Here is a 24,194-nt window from a genome sequence, read left to right as displayed (position 1 = left end):
TCTCTCCCTCTCCCCCCTCCATCTCTCTCTATGCTGCTTCTCTATCACTCTCCACTCATGTCTTACAATCTCTCTTTCCATGCCACTTCTCTTTCCCACTCCCCTCTCTCAATACCACTTTCACAAATTATTATTGAATTATCAATGGAAGGCCTTTTAGAAGAAATAATAAAATTAAAGAATAAAAAAAACAATAAATACAGCAAAAGAGTTTATTTATGTATTAAAGATATTTGTCAGCCAAGGGTTATTAGAAACAAAAACCTGACAACGTAAAGGAACCCTATAAAATATTCCATCCTGTAAACTTCTCTTCTTTCAGGATCCTTTACAACTGTTAGAGAAACAATTTCAGCACTAGAAGACACACAATGGCTGGAGTCAGGATGACTTTATGGGCACTTATTGCACCACTAGTGCAGATAAATGTAGCTTTGATTGTTGATCCTCCAGCAGTATAAGACTGGCTACCAAGATCACAGTAGGACTTTGTTGCGCATCCTCGCATGGCTGATGAGGCTGATCCTGCAAAGATACACAAAGATTTCATATACCACAATATAAGGCCTCATAAAGGAAGATGGTCAAACAAACACTGTCCTTAAAGACCATAACAACCAAGCAAAATACAACTTTTTCATAAATTATCCTGGAAATAAAAGCTTTGCTGCAATTGAACAGATTTTTTTCTGATTGATGTCTTCCAAAAATGAGGTTTATTTAGTATGTTTTCTACTCCACTTAAAAAACCCAATAAGCTTTAGGATGTTTGCATGTGAAAATGGAAAACTTTTTTCTTCAGTTGGCCATACTAGGAACAGCAAATGCTTTTACTGGCCCCTAAATGGGCAGTCGAGGACTATTTAGTTCACTAGTTTAGTGTTGGTATGAAATCTTATGTAGAGATCAATCATAGTCCAAGGTTCTCAATAAAGTGAAGTACAAAAATTAGTTATTGAAACCTGTTATTTCTATTGTCTGGAGAAGACACATATTCTCATCCGCTGTACATTGGATAGTATCTGAGGTGTAACACGAGGTAGATTGGGCAGAAACGCAAGATCGGCAGATTACTCCATTGGGGTTATGGCCTTTTGTTGGAACTAGAAGAACAGGAGAAAGAAATAAAAAGATGACTTGTATTCATAGCACAAAAACCATAATGTATGAACCTATGAAGAACCTTCATCATCCACCCTTCTAAGTGGTGAAGCGGTTGTCCCTCTGTTAGAGCCTCTAACATATTATTCTCTATACAGTAGAAAGAAGACAGTGATCTACCATGCAATACACAGACACCAGTGGTTCTTCATAGCGAGATCAACTCAATACAAGCGGTCTCTGACCTACCAACAGAGAGATGTTTTACTAGATGAACCACCAGTGTTACCTATACATTCCCACTGGGCAATTATGGAAAGATGTTCTCCAGGGTAGAAGTCCCATTTAAATCATTCACATCAATAATATACACTGAATGTCCCCTTTATTAGAGACTAGGGATGAGCCAGCATACTCGATAGGGCAAACTACTTGAGCGAGTAGTGCCTTATTCAAGTACCTGCCCGCTCGTCTCTAAAGATTCGGCTGCCGGCGCCGGTGAGAGGTGAGTTGCGGCGGGGGGGGGGGGGGGGGGGAGAGAGAGATCTCCCCTCCGTTCCTCCCCACCGCTCCCCGCCCCCTGGATCAGGCAGGTACTCGAATAAGGCACTACTCGCTTGAGTAGTTTGCCTTATCGAGTATGCTCGCTCATCTCTCTTAGAGACCCATCTAGTAATGCTTTGGACCTTCTTTGACCTTCTAAACCACAGAAATTTCTTACGATGTAGATTCCACATGGCACCTAAATCATTCTACAGGAATATTGGCCAATGCAGACAGAAAGCTTCTTGGAGCTGCCACAAATTAGATAGAGGTACTGATGGGCTCTGAATAGCTGACAGGAAAGGTTCATTGATTCATGCTGTTTGCAGAAAATTCTGACCTCTCAGCATGGTGCAACAGAAATCTGGATTCATTTGACCAAATGATGTTTTTCCACTGCTCGGTGATACAATTTTCTACTCATATATGCCCTGGAGACTCACTTTTCTGTTTCTCTTAGACGGAATGGTACTGGAACTGCTCATCTGCTGTCATAATATATTTATGCTAAGGAACAGTGAGTTGCACATTTGTACAAGTTCGTTGGAGCACCAGTATTGTTTTGGGCTGCCCTTGTCAGTGCTGCACCTGTTCATTAGGATGATTCATGCCATCCTCTTCTGACCCCTTTTAGCAATGAGTTGTTTTTGTTAACAGGAAGTATTTACCCAATCTCTTCATTCTCGGTATACTCAGCAACTGTGTTATACAAAAAAACCCACAAGGTTGGCAGTGAAATACTGTCATCGTGTGCTCCTAGGACCCGTAGTTTTGTGGCTTTCCAGGAATACACTGCCACAGGTGTGGGATAATTGTGTTGGCTGGGTATAGATTTCTCCAGCAAGCCAATCACCACCGCACATAAATACCTGCCACACGGGTAGAGGTTGCTGGTTTCCTCATTTTCCTCCCAGTACCCTTGTGCTTGTATTTATGCATGTTTGTCTGTAGGTGTGAATAGTGGCATGTTCTGTGTGTCTGAGCAGGTAGCCAGACTTGAAGTGAACAGTCCTGTTCAGTGTGAATTGGTGTGAACAAAATGTGGTCTAAACAGTCCTGTTCTGTGTGGTGTGTATTCATTTGCATGTTGGTGTGAATCGTGTCCTGTGCTGCTTGGATCGTTTACCATCTAATGCGAGCCAGGTCCTTAGGTTCCAGCATAGGGCCATCCCTATTAGGACAATCACCCCGCTTGCATGCAAGACTCATAGGGTAAGTTGTCTAGTGAGAGTAGGGACCCGCTAGACAATGAGGACCCTTGTCATGGGCTAGTGGACTTAAGTATATTGGCCAAAATATGAATACCTCATACCATAGTATTTCCATGTGCTTATGCGTGCAGGTATGTCTGGTAAGTGTTTGGGGTGTTTGTCAGTCATTGTGCCATGTCTGCTAGCGAGTCCAGTTTGTAGTTCACTAGTTCACGTATGAAGGAGATGTGACCCTCGAGTAGTCTAGCACCAATGACCAGGCCTTTTTAGAAGTCGCTTATGTCCCATTTGCACGGGACGACGCTTGTTTAAATGAGCGCACAATTGACATCACCGCTAGTTGTTTGCGCTCATGCAGAATGTTTAGATAGGTAGATCATGGCTGAAAATTGCTACCTTCGTGCGCACGTTTCGTTAAGTGCTTCATATTCCATGCAGTGATTTTTATGCAGGCGGAAACTGAGTGACAACAACTAAAAACAAACAGAGGATTCTGATATTCAGATAATTTGTTACTTGATTTTATGCTGCACTCTGGGGTCCCATGTCTAATATCCGTACAAGGACGCTCCAATCGTGAGAGGACTGAGGACTCTAATAAAGGAGCCATTCTGTGTGCATTAAATGTGATCCCAAACCACAGGTGATCCCAAGTAAAGGGATAAAGTTTATGGGGTCACTGTTTATTACAGGAGAGTAATTTTACTTATGATCTTATGATTTTCACATATTTTTAATTAGTCTGTCATTGTTTATATGTGCTGATAATAAAATTTGGTACTAATTTTGGTATTTTTCTTTCATATAGTTTAATTGTGCCTGCTTGTACATTTTTCTTTAGCTAATAACCAGATTATGCTAATAACAGATTGACATGTCACCATTGTGGCCAGTGATTGGCTGCGGTGGTGACATGTCAAAATGAAGCATGACTTCTGGAGTGGAGTAAACAGATGGGTGGGGAATGAACAAACCATTGGCATGGGAGCCGTGAGGGATACTGAAAGAAGAGTACAAAATTTTGGTCTATTGTAACTAACCGAATACTGTGCAGACCTGAGAGAAAGTGTGCCACATTACCGATGGCATCCGTAATTATACAGAATGGAAATTAAGCTCTGTTATTAAACTAGGAGCAGTAAAGTCTATGAAGAATCAACCAAATCTCATTTGTATGTAGAACAAGCAGAAATGGATGACTTACCAGTTGGAAGAGTAGGAGTACAGTTGTCAGTGCTGCAGCATGAAATGCCAAGCGCAAATCGTTCTTCTGTCATGGTCATGGAGCCACTGAAGTTGCATTCAGATGAAGGTGTGCATTTCCTGATCAGATGTTCAGTCCTCTCTCCCTCTACAAATAGAAAGATCAAACATGTTTTTTTTATTTTTAAAATATCACCCTTCTTTTGCCGGAGGCATCTGTGCATTTTGCACCTCCAGTATTCAGGACAACTTTCAGATTTTTGACATGTACAGCTAAAACCTAGATTTTTAAATAAAAAAATCATACCGACCCCCTGTACCTATATATATTCTGAGAGTAAACACCTGGTGCATTATCAAAATGCCACTCTTGTATATAGTACACAGGTGCCTTCATGCAATTTTGTGTCAAAGTGTAATTTGTCATAAAAGATGCATTAACCCCTTCCAGCTCCAGGGCGTAAGCTTACGTCCTGACTGCCGGGTACTTCCCGCAACAGGGCATAAACTTACGTCCTGGGGATAGCGCGAGATCTAATTCCCTGTTAGATTACAGGACATAAGATGTAAGTAACCAGATGAGGAGGATAAATATGAAGATTCAAGACTTCTGCAGTGCAGCGCCAGTCCTCTAGAATGCACTACCTCAAACTATCCGGGCAATTCCCCGCACAAAATCTTCAGGCATGCTCTAAAAACACACCTATTCAGGAAGGCATAACATATCTCCTAAACCAACCGTGGTTTTGTTTCTGTTCCCCCTGTCTTGTAAGCACTGTGGAATATGTTGGCGCTATATGAATAAAGATTATTATTATTATGATTAAATTGAAACTGACAAAGGAGACTGAGACAGATAGTATTGAATAGAAAAAAACAGAGAAGTTTGTTTCCTAATGGTATCTCTCCTCATATCTTCCCTAATCTTTTCCTGATACTGTCCCTAAGACCAGACACCCCTGTCCCTAGGTAGCCCTCAGCTATCCCTATCTGAAATGCTGTTCATGAAAGCAAGAGGGCACTAGGAACCAGGTAAGAAACCAAACAAGCAAGAAAAATATTAAACCAAGGGGAGACAGAATCAAACAGGGAATGAACAGACAAAAGGCCAAAAAACTAGGAACAAGATGGGTCTAGACAACCATAGGAACAAATCAACTGACTAGAACAAACCAGACTAAAACAAGGCACTAGAACCAAGCAAAGAATACTGAAAATAAATGCACTTTGTTACTGTGCAAAATTACATAGAATGCACTGCACTCATCGCAACTGTGACACGGCTCCTCAGCCATCCCATAGAAACCATTCAGAGAGTGCAGGCTTCTTCCCATTTGTCGTATGTTGCAGAGTTCGATACTTCTGTGACCTTGTCCGTTCTCTCGCCACCGGTCCTGTCACACAGGCTGCTGCCATGCGGGCAGGGGAGCCTTAGTCCTTGTCATCTCCCCTGGCCGCCTGGCTCCTCCAGGTTGTCTTGTTAATCTGGTTACCCCGGAGGTAAGATTTATGCTGGGAGCCCTACATATTGAGTCCTGCACATTTCTTGTGATGAGAGACTGGTCTGTGGACGTCATCTTAGGTCTACCCTGGCTACAGGAGCACAATTCTGTAGTTAATTGGGACACATTGGAACTGGTAGAGTGGGGGTCCCGCTGTGACAATCACTTGTGTCCGGTGGAGGTGAATATCTCCACCTGCGAGGCGATTGCCCTACCAGATTACCTCTCCGAGCTTTTGGACGTCTTCTCTAAGCACTTGTCTGAAGCCTTGCCCCTTATACGGAATGGGATTATAAAATTGATTTGGTTCTTGGGGCCAAACTCCCTAAAGGCCGCATCTATAATGTTACCATTCGAGACAGAGAGTCCATGAAAAACTATATCCAGGAAAGCTTGGCCAAGAGGCACATCTGTCCCTCAGAATCCCCAGTGGGTGCCGGGTTGTCCTTTGTCGAGAAAAAGGTTGGGGGTCTCCGGCCCTGTATTGTCTATAGAGATCTAAATAAGATCACGGTCAGAAACCAGTACGCTCTTCCACTCATACCCGACCTTTTCAACCAGGTTGCCGGTGCCCAGTGGTTTTCTAAGCTTGACCTCAGGGATGCTTACAATCTCATTTGCATTCGGGAAGGGGATGAGTGGAAGACAGCTTTTAATATGCCTCCCTTTGGGTTATGTAACGCCCCAGCCATTTTTCAGGGGTACATGAATTCCGTGTTTCAGGATATCTTAGGGATGTTTGTCGTTGTATATCTAGATGACATTCTATATCATCACCCCGAGTGATATCCAGATAAATCCTGGGAAGGTGAAAGCCATCACGGCGTGGACCCGGCCAGGTACCTTGAAAGCTCTTCAACGCTTCCTCGGCTTTGCTAATTATTATCATAATTTCATTAAAAACTTCTCCGTGGTTGCTAAACCTTTAACGGATCTCACCAGAAAGGGAGCAGATGTGAGTACCTGGTCTTCTGACGCCCTTACTGCCTTTGATACCCTAAAGGTGGCTTTCTCTTCAGCGCCTGTCCTTGTGCAACCGGACCTTTCCTGCTCATTTGTGCTGGAGGTAGATGCCTCGGAGTTTGGTGTGGGAGCGGTACTGTCTCAAGGTCCCTCCACACTCGCGAACCTTAGACCATGTGCCTATTTTTCTAGAAAGTTCTCGTCTACTGAACAGAACTACGATATAGGCAACCAGGAATTATTGGCTATTAAGTGGGCTTTTGAGGAGTGGAGGCATTTTTTGGAAGAAGTTCACCATCACATCACGGTGCTTACTGACCATAAGAATCTCATTTACTTAGACTCTGCAAAGAGGTTGAATTCCCGGCAGGCCCGCTTGTTCATTTCCCGTCTTAATTTCCTAGTTACTTACCGACCCGGCTCAAAAAACACTAAGCTGACGCTTTATCTAGGTGTTTTGGTATCCCAGAATTTACTGAGTCGGAGCCTGAAACCATCCTTCCCCCTGGGGTGGTTCTCGCTGCCATCTCCTCTGACCTCTCACCTCAGATTCCCGCTGCTCAGCAGTCTGCCCCTGAAAACCTTCCGGAAGGCAAACTGTTTATCCTTGCCCATCCCATCCAGCCCTTGGTCACATCTGTCCATGGACTTGGACATTTGAAATTGAAGTTCCCGTCCCTGAAGCTGGCTCCCTGATTTATTGGGCTATTTACCCTGCTCAGGTCGTTAACCTGTGGCGTACACATTGTAACAACCCGAATCTTGGAAAATTCATGATGTTTTTCATAAGAGTTTGTTAAAGAGATACGTGACCCCAGTTCTGCCTGCCCGGAACCCACCCTCTCCTACACTAGTACAGGGGGAACTGGAATACGAGTTAGAGAGATTGGTGGATTCCCGGCGAGTGAGGGGTGCTTTGCAATATTTGGTGCATTGGAGGGGTTTTGGCCCAGAGGACCGAACGTGGATTTCCGATAGGGATGTTCATGCACCACGTTTCCACAGAGCTTTTCCCCTTAAGCCCGCTCCGGGCTGTGGGGGTCTGGTGTCCCCCCGTAAAAGACAGGTACTGTCAGGACTGGCGGCTCGTGGGTCCATTCCACCGCCGCCGGTCCTGTCACACAGGCAGCTGCCGTGCGGTGCAGGGGACCCCCAGTCCTTGTCATCTCCCCTGGCCACCGGGGTTGCTAGGGATGCATCGGGGGGCGCCCTGCGTCGCGTCCTCAGCTCCATGGCAACTCGACACTCAGTTTCTTCTCCACCTCCAGCGGGGCTGGGGTCCCCAGCAGGGCTAGGTGTGCCCGGTGGCTGTCAGACTCCCCGCCCCAATCAGCTGCTGGGGCGGGAGCTCTGACAGGATTTAAACCTGTCTGTGTGTGCAAATGGTTGCCAGTGTTAGTTTGATCTTCCAGCTGCACTCGTGTATTGTTTGACTCCCTGTTGCGACCACAGCTTTCTGATTTTCTGCTTTCTGGACTTGACTTTGTTTTGCCTGACCCCTTTGTACCGCATACCCTCCTATTGCTGACCCAGATAGTCTGACCATTCTACTGTTTGTTTGTCTCCAGTGACTGTTTGTCATTCCCATGTCCCACTTCCCTAGTTAAGTATAGGGACTGTCGCCCAGTTGTTGCCCTGGGGTTTAGCCCAGGGGGGCAGGTAGGCAGGGACAGGGGTTGTGGATTTCTCAAGGACTCCCAGTATCCTGGACCCTGTCCTGACACAAGGTGTACTGGTGATTGATGTGGCAGAGAGAAATACCCCATCCATGATCCTGAGGATGTACATGCTCAGAAATTGTTTTGGAAAAATGCTGGAAGCTCTCCAGAGTCAAGCCTCCTCTGCTTCAAAAGCCCAACAGAAAGTGCTGAGGAAGACCATTAAGATTCTTCCCGCCCAACAGAAATTCGCAAACTCCAGGGAAAGAGTTGGAAGAGCAAGGATCAAAGATGTTAGACCCTTCATCATACCTCCTGGCACAGAGATGATTTTGTAGTCCCAGACCAGACCCAGTCTGCAAGGGGAAGACTACCAGGCTCTTATTGAATTCATATAAACTGAAGAGTACCCATTTTTTAGAGCGACCACAAGTTTGGCAACTGTCTCCGTGGGTCAAGTGCCTGTTTAGAGTCCTCAATACAGGTGACACTGCCATCACTCTAAAGAAATATTGCAGTGTAGCTCAAGTGTCCTTGCTCCAGCCAGATTATGTCCTAGACTTTGACACTTCTACAATCATCCCAGTAGGTGAAAAAGGCATCTTCTTCCACTGAAGCACCCTGGTGGTCTAACCTTCATGTGGGCACTCCTAAACCCCCCAAGAAACAACAAGGAGTACAGGATGTAGCTTGCTAAAACCACACAGCCTTCAGCAAGCATGTCACTGACTTCAGTCAAGTGAAGCCCATCTCTCATATTATCTCCACGAATTGCCATCCTCCCATCAAAGACATATATCAACCCCTGACCCCTTCTTCGTACCACACAGTGAAATGGATGATTCAAGACATGAAAGATACTAATGTGATCAGGGATAACTAAAGTCCATGGGTTGCTTCCTTAGTGTTATTTAAGAAAAATGAGACTTATAGAATGATGTTTGGACCATAAGAATTTTGAAACCTCTCTACTGTACTTAGATGATGTCACCATCTTCTCCAAAACTTACAATGAACATCTGAAATATTTGGAGGAGGTGTTCAAGATCCTGTTCAAGCACAGGTTGAAAGACAGGCAAGTTACCTGCAGATCTAGCCCTGGGAATACAACTCACAGATGAAGTTAACTCTTTGCCAACCACTGATTGGGTACAAGAGTATCAACTGAAACTTTAAGAATCCCAGAAAATTGTTAATACCTGCATGAAGAAAGTTCCTCTGAAGCAGCAAAGTGACTTTGACAAAAAATGCTAAAGCTATCTCGTTAAACGTTAATGATCAAGTCTGGCTAAAGAAACATCCACCGACTGGAAAATTAGACTCTATAGGGGAGCTACTGCATTACACCATTTTGTCCAAACCCTCTGCTGATAAAGAAGTATATTATATTGGGCATAAGAATCGGCAGCCGAATCTCATCAATCGGGATACACTTAAACTTTGTTCTTTGCAACCCCCACCTCCAAAAGACTTTGACAGTGAACCCGATGTGGCCAATCCACAACTTGACCTTACTTTGGATACAGACAATCCAGTCCCTTCAGTGACGTGTCTTAAAAACGCAACTCTTTAAAGAAGCATATTAAATCTCCTGAACAAATCATCAACCTCACTAACTACTATTAATTCCTACATGTAGTTGTATTGTCTGTGCTCCACTCTGCCTCAAAAGCACTGCGGAATAAGTTGGCGCTCTACAAATAAAGATGATTTTTATTGTTATTATTCAGTCTTTGACTCTGATGATCCAATGACCTGGTATCTGATACCCAGCTTTATTGTACCACTTCACCAGTCTGTCCCATTTGCTTCAAGCATGCCATAGCCCATCCACAGAGTTCCAGAAAATCGTCCAAACTTCAGCAATTCCGAAGAAAAATTCAGCCTCAGACAAATACCTGTCCGCTACAGAGACTAAAGGTCACACTACCATGTTTAAATTATTGTGAATACCCATTCCAGTTTAGGTAACGTTCCTAAGCTTTACACCCCAAGAGACTACTTGACGATAACATTTCTAAAATTTGTACCACAAGAGACTGCGTGGAGAAGTTTTTCAGTTTAATTGTTGATTATCCTTTTTGCTTGCTCGTTGTCTTAACTAATTATCTCTTTCTGGATGCTTCATCAGCAGCATTCATGGACACAGTAATTTCAGTTGTGATTCATAACTTGACTCATTTTCACTCCTTTCCAGTTTGTACAGCAGACAGTTTGTTTATTATGTTTATTGTTTTTTATCCGGAAAATGTAATTGTGTAACTTAGCTTTTGGGGAGAAGTAACATGTATAGACCCCATATCAATTTGAGGTCTAAGGTTCCACCTTAGCTTAACCCTTTCCAATCCACTGTCTGACCTCTGAAGACATTATGAATTAAGGTTGTACAGCTCTGATGTTGGAAGACGTTCATCAGGGCTCTCTTACTGTATTTTGCCAGCTGCTCTGCTGTCGGAGCCTATCCAATGTGTCACCTCATGCAGTACTGGCTTTAGCCAGCATATAGCGTTGTTGTATAATGACAGAAAAAGAGTAAGGCCCCTTGGAAAACCAGGATAGAAATTGGATTGGAAAGGGTAATCTATTGTCTTGGGAAAAATGAATTAATTCATTCTTTAATATCAAGCTGCCAGATTAAACTGTCAACCTGAACCGACCGTCAGACTCGTAGAGGAAACATCAAGGACAGCTACTATTTTAGTAAGGGAGAATCTGTAGTAAACTGCAGTGTGACACAACAGTAAAAATACATAATTGCAACTCAAGAGCAACTGTTCTAACTACAGCCCATTTAGTAAAGGGTAGTGATGTTGGATTTTGTTTAATAAGAAGATGAGGTCAGATTTGGGAACCAAATAGTTAATTTAACTTGATCATTTCACTGTAAAACAATGGCTGAAGGACCTGGGGAAAACACTCTGTATGTAGCAGACAGGACTGTCAGATGACCTGACCCAGCAGAAGAAAGAAGCTCCCTGATTGGGTGGAAGAGCTAATCGCAGCGACGCTCAAACAAGTTAACTGAGTGGAGTTGGCTGGAAATTTCCTGTTCCCTGATCTGTGGCACAGTAGATAATAATAAAAGTGTTGAGAGGGGGAAACAAGAGGGTCAATGTGGAGAGAGAGTGAAACAGAGAGGCAGAAGGAGGGGTGAGGAGAATGTCAGCAGCCAGGTGAAGCCGTCTCATTGGCTTTTCCCCTGTCCTGTAACTAGAAAAGCTTACTTACAACTTTAAGAAACCACTTGCACAGCTAATCACCCACTCTGCTGAGAGAAGCTCCGCTTGTCTTCAATACCTGAAATCCTTCCAAGCTGTGGCTTCCATCCCTGCTTCCACCAAACAGTCAATACAGACACAAAATTGCAAGCTGCAGAGATCAGACATCCTCCAGACAGTCCTACTGAGTTAGTACTGGAAAATTATAGCTCGTGTTTCAGGATGGCAACTGCTGGTAGTCGGGTTGATAGGGGTTTTGCTTTCCGTCCTAGTAAGTTTCTCTATAGCTTTCCCTTACTTCGGGTGCTGCCTCCCTTTGGGCTTGTTTATCATTGTATGAAGGTTTAAACTGTGTACATGCAAGTTCTACTGTTTATTATTCTTGCAGACTGCCATGTTTAACATTAACTGGTGTGCCTTCAGTTTACTCACATGTTTATGTTAGTCTTACTCTCTACCAAGATCTTTTAATTCAGGCAATTGCGCCTAATTCTATTGGTTGTCTTTATCCTGTGGTCTACCTTCAAAATTACATAGAGCGCGCTGCACTCATCATCACCATGACTCGACTCCTAAGCCACCCCTTAGAAACACTCAGAGATTGCAGACTTCCTCCTTCTTGTCGCACATTGCATATTGACAAGGTTCTCCAGCCTTTAGTGAGTTTAGGTCACTTAGGAACAGTCTAGGGAGTGGTTAGCCAGGTTTAGCAAGAGAAGATAGCCTGGAATTGGTAGAATAGGCCCTTATACAAGTTGAGTTAGAGTGACAGTATAAATAGGAGGAGTGCGCTGAGCGACAGTCAGTCTAGGGCTGATTCTGGTCTATGGCAGAGTCGAGAAGAGTCAAGAGACAACATCTAGGATCAGCCAGTGTGGAGGGAAGGAGAAAATAGCTAAAGTGTGAGTACTCATTAACAAGAATTGTTAGTAAAGTCAGAAGAGGAGTGAGAGAGGAGAGAAAAAGGAATTCCAAGCCAAGGAAGGAGGAGTCAGCCAGTCATAGGCACAGCCAGGGAGAAAAGGTGAAAGAAAAAACAAAGTCTATAGATGATGTTTATTTGTACCAATCTCCTGAAAAACATTCATAATTAATCAATGTCTGCAACTGTAACTGTTGATTCTAAAATCATATTATGCAAAGTGTTTGAAGCACGTTAATCTGCAATCCAATCTCTTCTCACTGAAAATAAATTTGGTTATGGTTTATGTTACAACCTGAATACTGGAGTCCCTTCCCACCAACATAAGATCTGCACTGAAGTAGCACACCACATGCTCCCATGGTAAAGAGTTTCTACCCTTATTTTTGTTCAGTTGTCCACTTTTTGTAACTTATTTTTCACCACTGTACCCTGTCTGACTCCGCAGGTAGCACCAAATAAGAGCTGCTAAATTTACCATTGTGCAACGCACGAGCCAGGCAACATTCTTCCATAGGAGAGGAGCAGCCATGCCACTGTGACTAACATCAGCGTGATCTGTAGTTTGCATTGGTATCAATTTAGAGTACATAGGATTTTTTAATAACTTTTAATTATATTTTTTTCTTGGAGACAAAGTGACAAAAAAGGCACAATTTTTGATGGCGTTAACCATGTAGTATATGATATTTTAATTACTTACTGGAAGAAGGATTTTCTAACTTCATATTTTTTATTTTTATAATAATTAAAAATGGTGTAAATTATAGCAGAAATGTGCTCCACCTATGACCTAGCATAGATGTCAATTTGGGACTCATGGATGGCCCAGGATCCTCTGTGTTCAAGACTGCTTGTGCCTCTTAATACATTTGGTGCATCTTCCTGCACTGATCTGCCAATTAAGACAGGCAACATGGAGCTCCGGTCTTAATATTTCTGTTCCAAAGTCTATTAGAAAGTTGTTAAACTTTATGCAAAGATGGGGGGGCGTGGCCTAACCACCAGACTGAGAAGTCGCACCGAGAGAGAGCTCGTGGAGAATCCCTAAAATACAGGGCTTTTCTGACACCCTCTCCACTCATCCAAAGCTCCTCAAGCTATAAGAAGACCTCCAGGAGACGTCGGGAGCGACGAGACCGGAGCGGAGGCCCCTCAGAAGCTGAATAAAGCTGCAGCAGCTGAGGCCTAGCTGACAGGCAGAAGCCGGGGACTAGATTTCCGGCCGCAAGAGGCCGCGGCTTACGCGCTACCGAGCGGAGGTTACCGGGGCACACCACAAGATAAGGGAAGCCTCCGTGCTCTGCCACATACACCCGGGGAGCCGGAGCTGATAAATAAAAGAACCGAGGAGCTCCGGAACGGCGGCGGGAGCGGGACTTGAAACGGTAAGCTGGCACCTATTGAATATACAAAGCTGACCCTCACGAGCTCCCAAAGAGACAGAGGCCCCCGCTCACCTCTCCGCTCCCAGCAAAGGAGGCCGGTGCCTTCTACAGGAGGAGAAAGTGCTCACCTTTAAGCACAGCAGGTTTTCAGACCAGATCAGAAACAGACATCCAGCTGACAACTACATCTAGTGAGCACATTGCACAGCACTCGCAGTGCTTCTCAGAGGCAGTACTGACCTGCACGGACTCTCCCAACCTGAAGAGGTGGCCCACATCCCCTACTCTTTAAAAAAACAAAAAGAAAAAAAAAAGAAACCCACCTACCCCCTCTGTGCCCCTACTTCTATTAAAAGAACAACAGTGTGACTCAAGCCCTTCCCTCCCTTTCAAAAAAAAAAAAAAAAAGGAGGGAGGAAGAGAGGAAAAGGGGAAATAAGGGGAAACCCGCAGAACGACCATGTTCTAAAACTCACACTATATAGTGCCCTACGCAAGAGCCCTAGCCCTTGGCTATCTTCAAAATGGTAAAGACAGCAAAAGATAAAGCAGTCTCTACGCCCGGACAGCAGATGAATTCCAAAAACCAACCCGATCTACAGCGTTACTTAAAAAAACGTAGCGCCCACTCCCCTGCTGGTCCCTCCAAGAAAAATCCACCGCCAGTAGCAGAAGACGAAAACATATCGGCATCTGATATAGACAGCGATAATGATGCAGAAGTTAGCAGTGCACATAGATCGAGTATAACCAAGAACTTTCTTAAAAAAGCGCTAGCGCAGGCGCTACACCCTATACTGAAAGAACTGACAGAAATAAAAACAGAAATTCACCAAATAGGTAACAGAGTTGAAGATCTGGAGAATACGTACACCGATCTCATTGCAAAAACAAACGACCTGACCGACCATGTAGATACACAAAGAGATCAGATCGACAGAGCCCTAGTCCTAATTGAGGACCAAGAAAATAGAAGCCGCAGACGAAACATCAGACTTAAAGGTCTCCCAGAGTCTATCCCACCTGAATCCCTGAGAAGTATGGCCGCAACTATATTTACCGATCTTGTAGGTGAAGAGCGAGCCAGTCAAATTATCATCGAAAGAATTCACAGAGCCCTCAGACCCAAACCAAGAACCGGAGACCCACCGAGAGACATAATTTGCGGTCTACTCTCCTTCAATGACACACATGCAATATTAACAGCCTCTAGAGACAGAAACCAAATAAAATATCAGGACGCCGGCATCCAACTTTACCAGGACCTGGCGCCCTCCACCCTCGCAAAGAGAAGGCAATTAAAACCCCTCCTTGAGGCACTTAGAGCCAAGAACTTGCAGTATTCATGGCTTCATGGCTTTTCCCTTTCGGACTGGCGATTCAAAAAGATGGTAAACGGATTACCATACACACCCCAGCTGACCTAGAGAAAGCATGGAGCATATTGGAAATCTCGCCAATACAGATCACTTCGTGGATGCCTCTGAGGGAGAGGGAGGGAGCCAAGAAACCAGAGAAACAGACCCCTTGGAAAAATGCCTCACGCTCCAAATCCCCTAGAAACAGAAGATCCAGAGCCAGACTTGACTTCCAGCAGGCACGACTCTCTGAGACCCCCACACCGCAAGATGGGTAGGAGACTCCGTAGGGACAGAGCGGAAGTTAAAGATGAGACCTTCCCTAACTGGTTTCATCCTGTCGACCACCGGAATTACCATCTGTAAAGAATGAACGGCTCAAACTAACTTAGATTTATTTTCACTTCTCCGGTTCTCTTTTTTTTTTCTCTTCTACCTTTTTGTTGCTCCCAACTCTTCCACACTCAGCAGAGGACCCGCCTGAACTATGCCTTCAACGAGCCCAGGTTCGCCTTGGAGTGAAGACACAGATAGAATAAGAGACTCGATCTACTGCCGATAAGTACCGCCATGCACTATCACCTGTTTAACAATTCCACTTATTGTAACACCTATTCAGAGACTAAACAATGCAGGGCTATACTGTAATATGTTGGCGGCGGTTATTGTCGGGTCTCTGAAATGCGACACTTTCTGTTTGGTCTGTCGGGGCGGGCCGCGGCTTGGGCCTGCGTTGGGGCTTTCTGCCTCCGCAGCGGTGCCGACCCGCCGAGGCCCCCCCCCGGCGACCTCTTGGGGAGGTTGGCTTGTCGATGTCTTGTTGATGTCTTGTACACGTTGGTGGGGTGCGTCTGGCTTCCCCCCCGCCCCCTTCCCGCCTTGTTCGGCTGGGGGGGCCGGGAGGTGGTCACACGCGCGCCTATAATGTTGGTTGGTTATTTATCAAAACTGGACACGATGCTTTTTTTTTTTCTTATGCTCAGATATAGTTACACAAGAATTCAGTATGCTAAGGAAAATTACAAGTTGTTAATTAACACCTCTATGCGTTAAGTAGGGCACATTACACCTACAACACTTTATACACTTAGATTTACGATCCTTTTCGCCACTTTGAGAAGGATTGTTACCTACCCCCGGACTCCACCGGGAACACTCTCATAGAACTTCTTTTTGTTTGCTTACCCTTTCCTCCCCCCCCCCCCCTTCTATTGCCAAACCCGAAACCCATACCTAACCCCACCAAAATAATACTTTTAATTACCTCTGGTGATTTTAACGTCAGCGTACATACCTGCACCTCAACCCCCAATGGCGGAAGAATTTACAATCACTACCCTAAACGTAAAGGGTATGAACACACCTCAAAAGAGAAGTAGAATAACGTGGCTTCTTAAAAAACTAAAATCATCAATAGTCTTCTTACAGGAGACTCACATCAGAGGTGAGAACACCCCAAAACTTCCCAAAAAACAATTCGATAAATGGCACTTTAACAACCACCCCTCAAGTGCGTCCAAAGGAGTTGCTATAGCTCTTCACTCCTCGGTTCCGTTCGTTCTAGAGAAAAAATTAACGGATACAGAAGGGAGAATGCTCTTCCTAAAGGGCAAAATACACTCCGAAACATATACTTTAGTAAACCTCTATACCCCCAATCAAAACCAGATCACATGGCTGCTGGATGCCTTAAACAAACTCAAATTATTTGCAGAGGGCAAGATAATAATAGGAGCCGATCTTAACCTAACTATAAATCCTCTCCTAGATTCATCGTCAGGAAAATCCCAGATACCTCAGAAAGCGCGGAAGAAACTAATTAGCACATTCCAAAACCTTCAAGTCATAGATGTTTGGAGAACCCTTAACCCGACAGTCAAAGACTATTCATTCTATTCCCAAGTACACAATTCGCATCAAAGAATTGATTATATTTTCATCTCCTCAGCCGCAATACACCAAATAAAAAATCTGAATATAGGAAACATAACAATCTCTGATCACGCCCCTGTAACAGTTTCCCTTACCAAACCGAGTTCAGTGAGCAAAAACTGGTCATGGAGACTAAATGAATCTCTATTGGAGAATCAGGAGATAACGGAAAAAATAGCTAAAAATTTGGAACTCTTCTTCAAGGAGAACGCCCAAACCCAAGATAAACAACCGCTGGTTTGGGAAACCCACAAAGCGGTGATCAGAGGTGTATTCATAGCTCTAGGAGCAACTCAGAATAAGCGCAATCAGAGGGAGATTGACGACATACTTTTACAGATTTCTACACTAGAACGGATAGCAAAACAAAAAAAAGCCCAAGAAGCCCAATTCAAATTAACAGCACTCAGAGAAAAACTCAAGGACATTTTAAATAATAAATTCGCAAAATCTCTACTTTACTTCAAACACCAATTGTACGCACACGGCAATAAGGGAGGTAGACTCATGACCTCATTCATAAAGAAAGCCAGGAGTAAAACATATATCTCCGCAATTACAGACGGAGCAGGAAACTTACATCACAGTTCCATAAAAGTAGCTCAGGCTTTTCGGGAGTTCTATACAGACCTATATAATTTAAACAAATCAGACAACACGGAACTAGAGGATAAAAAGAAAAAAATTGAGGACCTACTTGCCCCATTAGCTCTTCCCAACCTGAAAGAGGAAGAGGCCTCTGATTTAACAAAGCCAGTAACTCCAGAGGAACTCACATCTGTTCTAAATAGCTTCGCGCAACATAAAAGTCCCGGGCCTGACGGCCTCCCGCTGGCTTATTATAAAAAATATCAGGGAATTTTACTACCCCAATGAGTATCTTCATTTAACGCTCTACTAGAGGGAGCACAACTACCAAAACAAGCCCAAGAAGCTTACGTAACCCTTATACATAAGGAGGGTAAAGACCCCCTTTTATGTAGTAGCTACCGGCCCATCTCGCTCCTAAACTTAGACGTCAAAATATGGGCCAAATTAATCTCCAGAAGAATTAATAAATTAATACCGAGACTAGTTAACGAAGAACAATCTGGGTTTGTGGCTGGTCGAGAGGGGAAAGACAACTCTGCGCGCCTTCTTCACATAATAAGATATGCTAAGAACAAAAAAATACCCCTAGCCCTGCTAGGTATTGATGCTGAAAAAGCATTTGATAGAGTAAATTGGACCTTTATGCGAGCTGTATTAGACAAATTTAATTTCCCTCCCGCCCTCACGCAAGCTATCTTCTCATTATACTCAAACCCGCATGCAAAAATAAAAGTCAATGACACATTCTCCCTACCTTTTACAATCTCAAATGGAACAAGGCAAGGCTGCCCCCTATCCCCTACTCTTTTCATTCTCTCAATAGAAATCTTGCTGCAGATGGTGAGACAAAACAATGAAGTACAAGGACAAAAACTAAACCAACATCAAATAAAAACCCTAGCTTTTGCAGACGACATACTATTTATACTAACTAACCCTGAAAAGAGCTTAAACAAAATTAACGAAATACTACAAATGTACGGTACAGTCTCAAATTTCAAAATAAACGCCGCTAAATCCACCGTATTAAATATCACTCTCCCTGCAACATCTGTAAAAACTCTTCAGACATCCTCACCCTTCAGCTGGGCCAAAACTCACATTGACTATTTAGGGATACAAATCACAAAAAACCTAGAGAATTTGTATAACAAAAACTTCGCTCCCCTTCTGGAAGAAGTGTTAACATTACTTAAAACATACAACTTGCCATTTTTAACTTGGTTTGGTAGGAAAAACCTGATTCAAACGTATATTGTACCGAAAATTCTGTACAAGCTTCAAATGATCCCAATCCGCTTACCAAACTCATTTTTCAAATGCATCAAATCAAATTTCTCCAAATTCCTTTGGAACAATAAGCGCCCTCGCTTATCACACAAATTACTAACGCAGAGAAGGGAGAGAGGAGGAATAAACCTCCCAGATATAGAACAATACTATAAAGCTATTCAACTCAACAGATGGCTCGAATTAGTGAATCCCTCTAAAAACCCAGTCGTAAGCTCTCTAGCACATGCTTCATATGGGACAACCTTCTTGAGGGACCTATGGTGCCCCTCGAGCAAAATTTACAAAAAAGACTCAAACGACCCACTTATAAGCGGCGCTTGTGAGACCTGGGACCTCCTGCAAAGAGAATTGGCTCCCTCCCCCTCCCCCATGGCACCCTTGACCCTTGTTCCGGAGCTACTAAATATAAGGCTAGATAAGCATACAGAACAACTATGGGCCCTCCTAGACAAACTCACCATAAATGACCTATGGTTTCATCGGCTATCCAAAGAAACACAGCTCACTGAAAAGCTATTAGCTTTGGTCTTGCACCCCCCTCTCGACCATCTACAAACCTTACATCTATCAAAAACCCTTGATAAATTCAATAGAACATTTACATCTTCTCGCCCGTTGACGGACTTTGAGAGAGCTGCCACAGCCAGACAGACACAAAACAGGAAACTCTCAACTCTCAAAAAGAAATTCATTGACCAGCAGGACATTACCAGACCCACATTTATTAGATCCTGGGAAGCAGAGCTCAAGATTAACTTGTCAGACAAGGAGGTAAAATCTATCTTAGAAAACGCTCACGGACACTCCAGGTGCACCAGATTGCAAGAAAACCATTACAAGCTATTAACACGCTGGTACAAAACCCCAGAATGGCTTTTTGCCTACAAACCCGCGAACTCTAATTCATGCTGGCGGTGTAACGAACACATAGGCTCTCTGGTGCACATCTGGTGGTCCTGCCCACGAATAAAACCCTTCTGGGACCAAGTCGAATCTAAGATACGAGACATGACCAATAACAACTTCAGTCTTCTCCCGGAACACATTTTCCTCGCTAAACCGTCAGTAAACTTCAGGCCATCCAAAGTCAACCTGATTACGCACCTTCTAGCAGCAGCAAAAACTCTTATTCCCTTACACTGACTCCAACCTCAAGCTCCCACCTTCTCACAGTGGCTGGCAAAGGTCAATGAAATCCGTAGATTTGAGGAGTTGTCGAGTTGGGCAAATAGAACACATACACAATTCGAGGAAACTTGGGGCCCCTGGACTGGAGATAGTTCTGAGCCTACCCAGGCGACCACAATGCATTAAGAACTAATTTCTTAGACACCGCTGAAGCATTTAGAAACACCTAATTTATTATGTTGAATTAGCCGATTGGGAAGTAAGCAAATCACTGACACGTTTCATACCTTCTTCTTCCTATAAGTTCAACTCCGCCGGAGATGCAAGAAGTACTCATCCCTACTCCCCCCCCCCCTTCCTCTTTGTCACACCCCAATCCCCCACCCCCACCCCACCCCACCCCCCCTAAAAATTTTTATTTTTCTTGTTAAATCAAAAAAAAAAAGGAAAACCGATTTTGTTTCTTGGATATTGTTCAACTAAGATTGTATGCAACTCCTTAATATCTGTAATTTCATAATTGTTGTTCATATTTGGCTTCTTTCAATAAACAAAGAATAAATAAAAAAAACTTTATGCAAAGATTAAAAACTTTGATACATAACTACACCCCTTTCAAAACACTTCAAAAGAGTGTCCTTAGGGGTTTTTTTTGCCATTTTTCCAACTGATGACCTATCCTTTAGACAGTAGAGGAAGTGGGAGCATTGTCTTCAGTCCCATTGAAATCAATGGGAGCGCTGTGGTACTATTTACACTTCCTGCTCTTGTTACTGATCAAGCCAGATATCCAGTCTTGTCCAAAACGAGAAACAGGAAGTGCAATAGAAGCATGGTGCTCCCATTAATTCAGTGGGAGTGAAGCCAGCGCCCCCACGTCCCCCCCCCCCCCATTTGCTACTGACAACGTCTGGCCTATCCAGAAGATGGATTCAACTAAAGAAGCTCTTTCACTGTTGGGTGTTCACTATATAATTGTAACCATTATCATTTCCTTCCGCGTGTTTGTAATTATGTCACTTTCAATCAGTCTGTCAGGCACTGCAATTGTTTTTGTCTTCAGATCAGTATCTTAGCCTATGTGCCAATGATGGACATCATTTTCGGCTATATGGTGCGCTGAGCTCCCGTCCCCTTTCCACCCCTCATCACTATTTGCAATAGGAGGGGGGAGGAGCAAAGTCTGGGACTTAGCTCCGCCCTGTCCCGCCCCCTCCCATTGCAAATAGTGGCAGGGGGTGGGAGCTCAGAGCACTGCTCCCGCCTCTTCCAGCCTCCTCCCCCTGCACAGAGGGACAATGTATATTGGCTGGGCATGAAAACCCAGCCGATATACGTTTGTCTGAAGCTGCCCTTACGATGTATATATTCTAACTCTTCTTTTTTTTCAGTATTTTTAGCGTGACTATCCTGTCATATCTATTGCTAACGGCATACTTCATTTTTATTTTCATGTTTCTGCTGTCTTCTCTTTTATTGTTTATTTATGTTTCATTCCTTGCTTCACTAGATTGTAGTTTAGTACTTGACAAAGGAGCATACGGGCTCGAAACGCGTTGCACTCTGTCTTGTATACGTTTAATAAACTATTATTTATTTCATCTATAAGTTTCCAATTTTGTCCTCAAGTTCTGGTACCTCTCATAGCAACCCGGTCTACACTTTACCTTGCCTTGGGGCTGTAATATAGTTTGGGACACTCTGGGCGCAGGGGTTTTCTCCTCTACTTTCAGATAAATAAATAAGAGTTATGAAGGGGCTAGGAAAAAACGAAAATGGTAAAAAAATAAAAGGCTGAGTTCTTAAGGGGTTAATTCCAGCGATAAAAAGATATATATTTTAAGTGGGAAAAAGTGAAAGAAAAGCTATATCAATTTGGTAATGGCATAATTGTAGTGACCCACATAAGTATTATTTATACTCCATGATCAATGCTGTTAAAAATAAAAAGTATGTCGAAATTGCAGATTTTGTTATCATATTCTCTAGCAAAAATGGAATAAACAGCAAATACAATGTTATATGTTCCCAAAAATCGGATAAATAAAGACTAGAGTTCATCCAGCAAAAGGCAAGCCCTCATAGAGTTCTGTCAACGAAAAAATAAAAATGCTATGGCTCTTGGAATGCGGCGACAGAAAGGCAAAAAATGTTTTCTTTTTCTATATAAAAATAGCAAATCATAAAAAAAAAACTGTATAAACGTGTTTTTGCCGAAATCGTGCCGACCAGAGAATAATGCTATATCTTTATGTATTTTGCACACTGAAGGCCTTAAAAATGAAATTTCATTTTTTTCCCCAATTCCCCCTAAACAATGAATAAATGTTATACAATACATTAAATACAACTTGTGGCTATATCAGAGGAGAATTTAAAAAGTTCTGGCTCTAGGAATCCAACGATGAAAAGAATTGAAAAATTAGCTGGTCATTAAGGTGCAAACAGGCTTCATCACTAAGGGGTTAAGTGCTTTTAATTGATGTGTTGGCACAATAAAGTATTTTCTCTATACTTTTGTATTTTCTGTTTATAATTACGGATAACCTACAGAATAACAAGATAACTACTCCAGTTTTGAAAAACTAGAAAGTACTTAGTGTCCATATATGTATATAGTGAGAGATTTGTAGACTAAGAAACTCTATTAAAAGTTCTATATAGAATTCGGCATTCCAGTGTGTGAAATTTTACTCTCATCACCCAGACCCAAAATAGCCCTGGTCATGAAAGCGTTAGTCATATAACTCACCGCCAAGGACTGTATATTCAGACCCACACATAAATCCATCCGGACAAGTTATGCTGCTGCCTGAGCATGTCGTGGATGTAGATGTGCACTTTGTACACAAGAGAGCTGAACCTAGAGAGATGTCACACAGCACACAGTCAGCACATTTATCACTTATTACACTCTTGTTTTCTGCTGCAAAGTAACAGAGATCAGCGGCATCGGAGACAGAAGTCTAAAAGCTCATCTCCCAGTATGAAAGGAGGAGAGGTAACATCTGTCACACAGACTTATACTGCTACAGTGGATGTATTAATATGTCTTATTACCACCACAATTCCTGCTATTTATTATTTTCTATCATTATTAAAGGTATGTGCACACGGATATTTCTGGAAGATTTTCGGATCCAAAAAGCAGTCCGAAAATGGGACAGGAAGAGCGTCCATTCATTTGAATGTGTATATGCAGCATGTCCTAATATTGTCTGATTTTCAGATGAGAATATCATTGTCCCACACATCAGACAGCACACGGACGGGATGTCTGATCAGAGTTGTACTAGAGAATCTTAGCCACAACTTTTTTAATGCCCGTGTGCGTGTACCCTAAGGGTGTAGTTACACTTCCATTTATCAGTTGTAATTCCATCTCTTTGTTCGATTTTTTGGAGCAGAGGTACAGAATTAAAATGGAAATAAACATTTGTTTTTTCTCCATTGTTTTCAAGGGGTTTTCAAAAAATACGTAAGGCTTTCAGTTTTCTTCCTTTCTATTAGTTCATATTGTGCCATTTGTTCCATTGAAACACGGAAACCTAATAGAGTAGAAGCGGACTAAAAACTTTCAGTTTTCTTTCTGCTTTTTTTCTTTAAATGCATTGAAAACACTGAGGAAAAACAAACATGCTTGTTTCAAATTTAATTACATTACTCCAAAAAAGGAACAGAGGTGGAATTATGACCCGCAGCACTAATGGGAGTGTGATTGAGAAATCCACAGAAATAGAGCAAATACAAAGGCAAATAATTCAACCTACTTGTTGCTGTAAGAGCCGAGAAGAGGCTCAGAAATCCAATCAGAGAAATCATCGTTCAGCATAGATTTTCTCGAGAAATGAAAACCTTGGGTGAGCCTCCTGATTTATCTGTTTTTTTCGGGGTGGGACACAGGAAGAGCTTAGTAGTTTCAAAGAAATGAAAACTTGCTCACTGGTATAGGAAAGTTACAAGTTATCTCCCATCATGCCGTTATCTTGATAATAAAGAATGTATCTCCAGTAAATCTTATACTGGTTCTCTATTATACAAATAAAAACTAAGAGACATCTAAAAACCCCTTTACACAGAACGACCTGTCTGGCGTAGATGCCCAACAGGTTGTCGCAGCCATAATTGTTCCTGGGCATTTACATAGTAACGATCATCACCCAGTGAATAGACGCAGAGCTGG

The 24,194-nt window shown here is 43.0% G+C and overlaps 1 protein-coding gene across 1 annotated transcript; it reads right to left on the bottom strand.

Moving 5' to 3' along the window:
- Positions 1 to 198: 198 nt before the first annotated feature.
- Positions 199 to 23,845, bottom strand: LOC136572032 (phospholipase A2 inhibitor and Ly6/PLAUR domain-containing protein-like). Its single transcript, XM_066572651.1, has 5 exons — positions 23,782 to 23,845; positions 22,764 to 22,874; positions 4,060 to 4,206; positions 963 to 1,103; positions 199 to 525 (listed from the first exon to the last, which is right to left on the bottom strand). The coding sequence occupies exons 1-5, from the start codon at positions 23,831 to 23,833 to the stop codon at positions 338 to 340; spliced, it is 639 nt and encodes a 212-aa protein (XP_066428748.1). The 5' UTR covers positions 23,834 to 23,845; the 3' UTR covers positions 199 to 337.
- Between the last annotated feature and the right edge of the window lie 349 nt (positions 23,846 to 24,194).

Source organism: Eleutherodactylus coqui, chromosome 6, assembly GCF_035609145.1.
Source record: "Eleutherodactylus coqui strain aEleCoq1 chromosome 6, aEleCoq1.hap1, whole genome shotgun sequence".
Lineage (NCBI taxonomy): Eukaryota > Metazoa > Chordata > Amphibia > Anura > Eleutherodactylidae > Eleutherodactylus > Eleutherodactylus coqui.
This window is presented reverse-complemented; position numbering and strand designations above follow the sequence as displayed.

What these genes read in the sequence shown, in the direction of transcription:
- LOC136572032 (XM_066572651.1), bottom strand. Translation starts at nt 23,833, where the DNA reads ATGATTTCTCTGATTGGATTTCTGAGCCTCTTCTCGGCTCTTACAGCA. An exon ending in CTCGGCTCTTACAGCAACAA is followed by an intron (nt 22,875 to 23,781) that starts GTAGGTTGAATT and finishes ACATCTCTCTAG; the next exon opens with GTTCAGCTCTCTTGTGTACA. An exon ending in TACTCCTACTCTTCCAACTG is followed by an intron (nt 1,104 to 4,059) that starts GTAAGTCATCCA and finishes CTGTTCTTCTAG; the next exon opens with TTCCAACAAAAGGCCATAAC.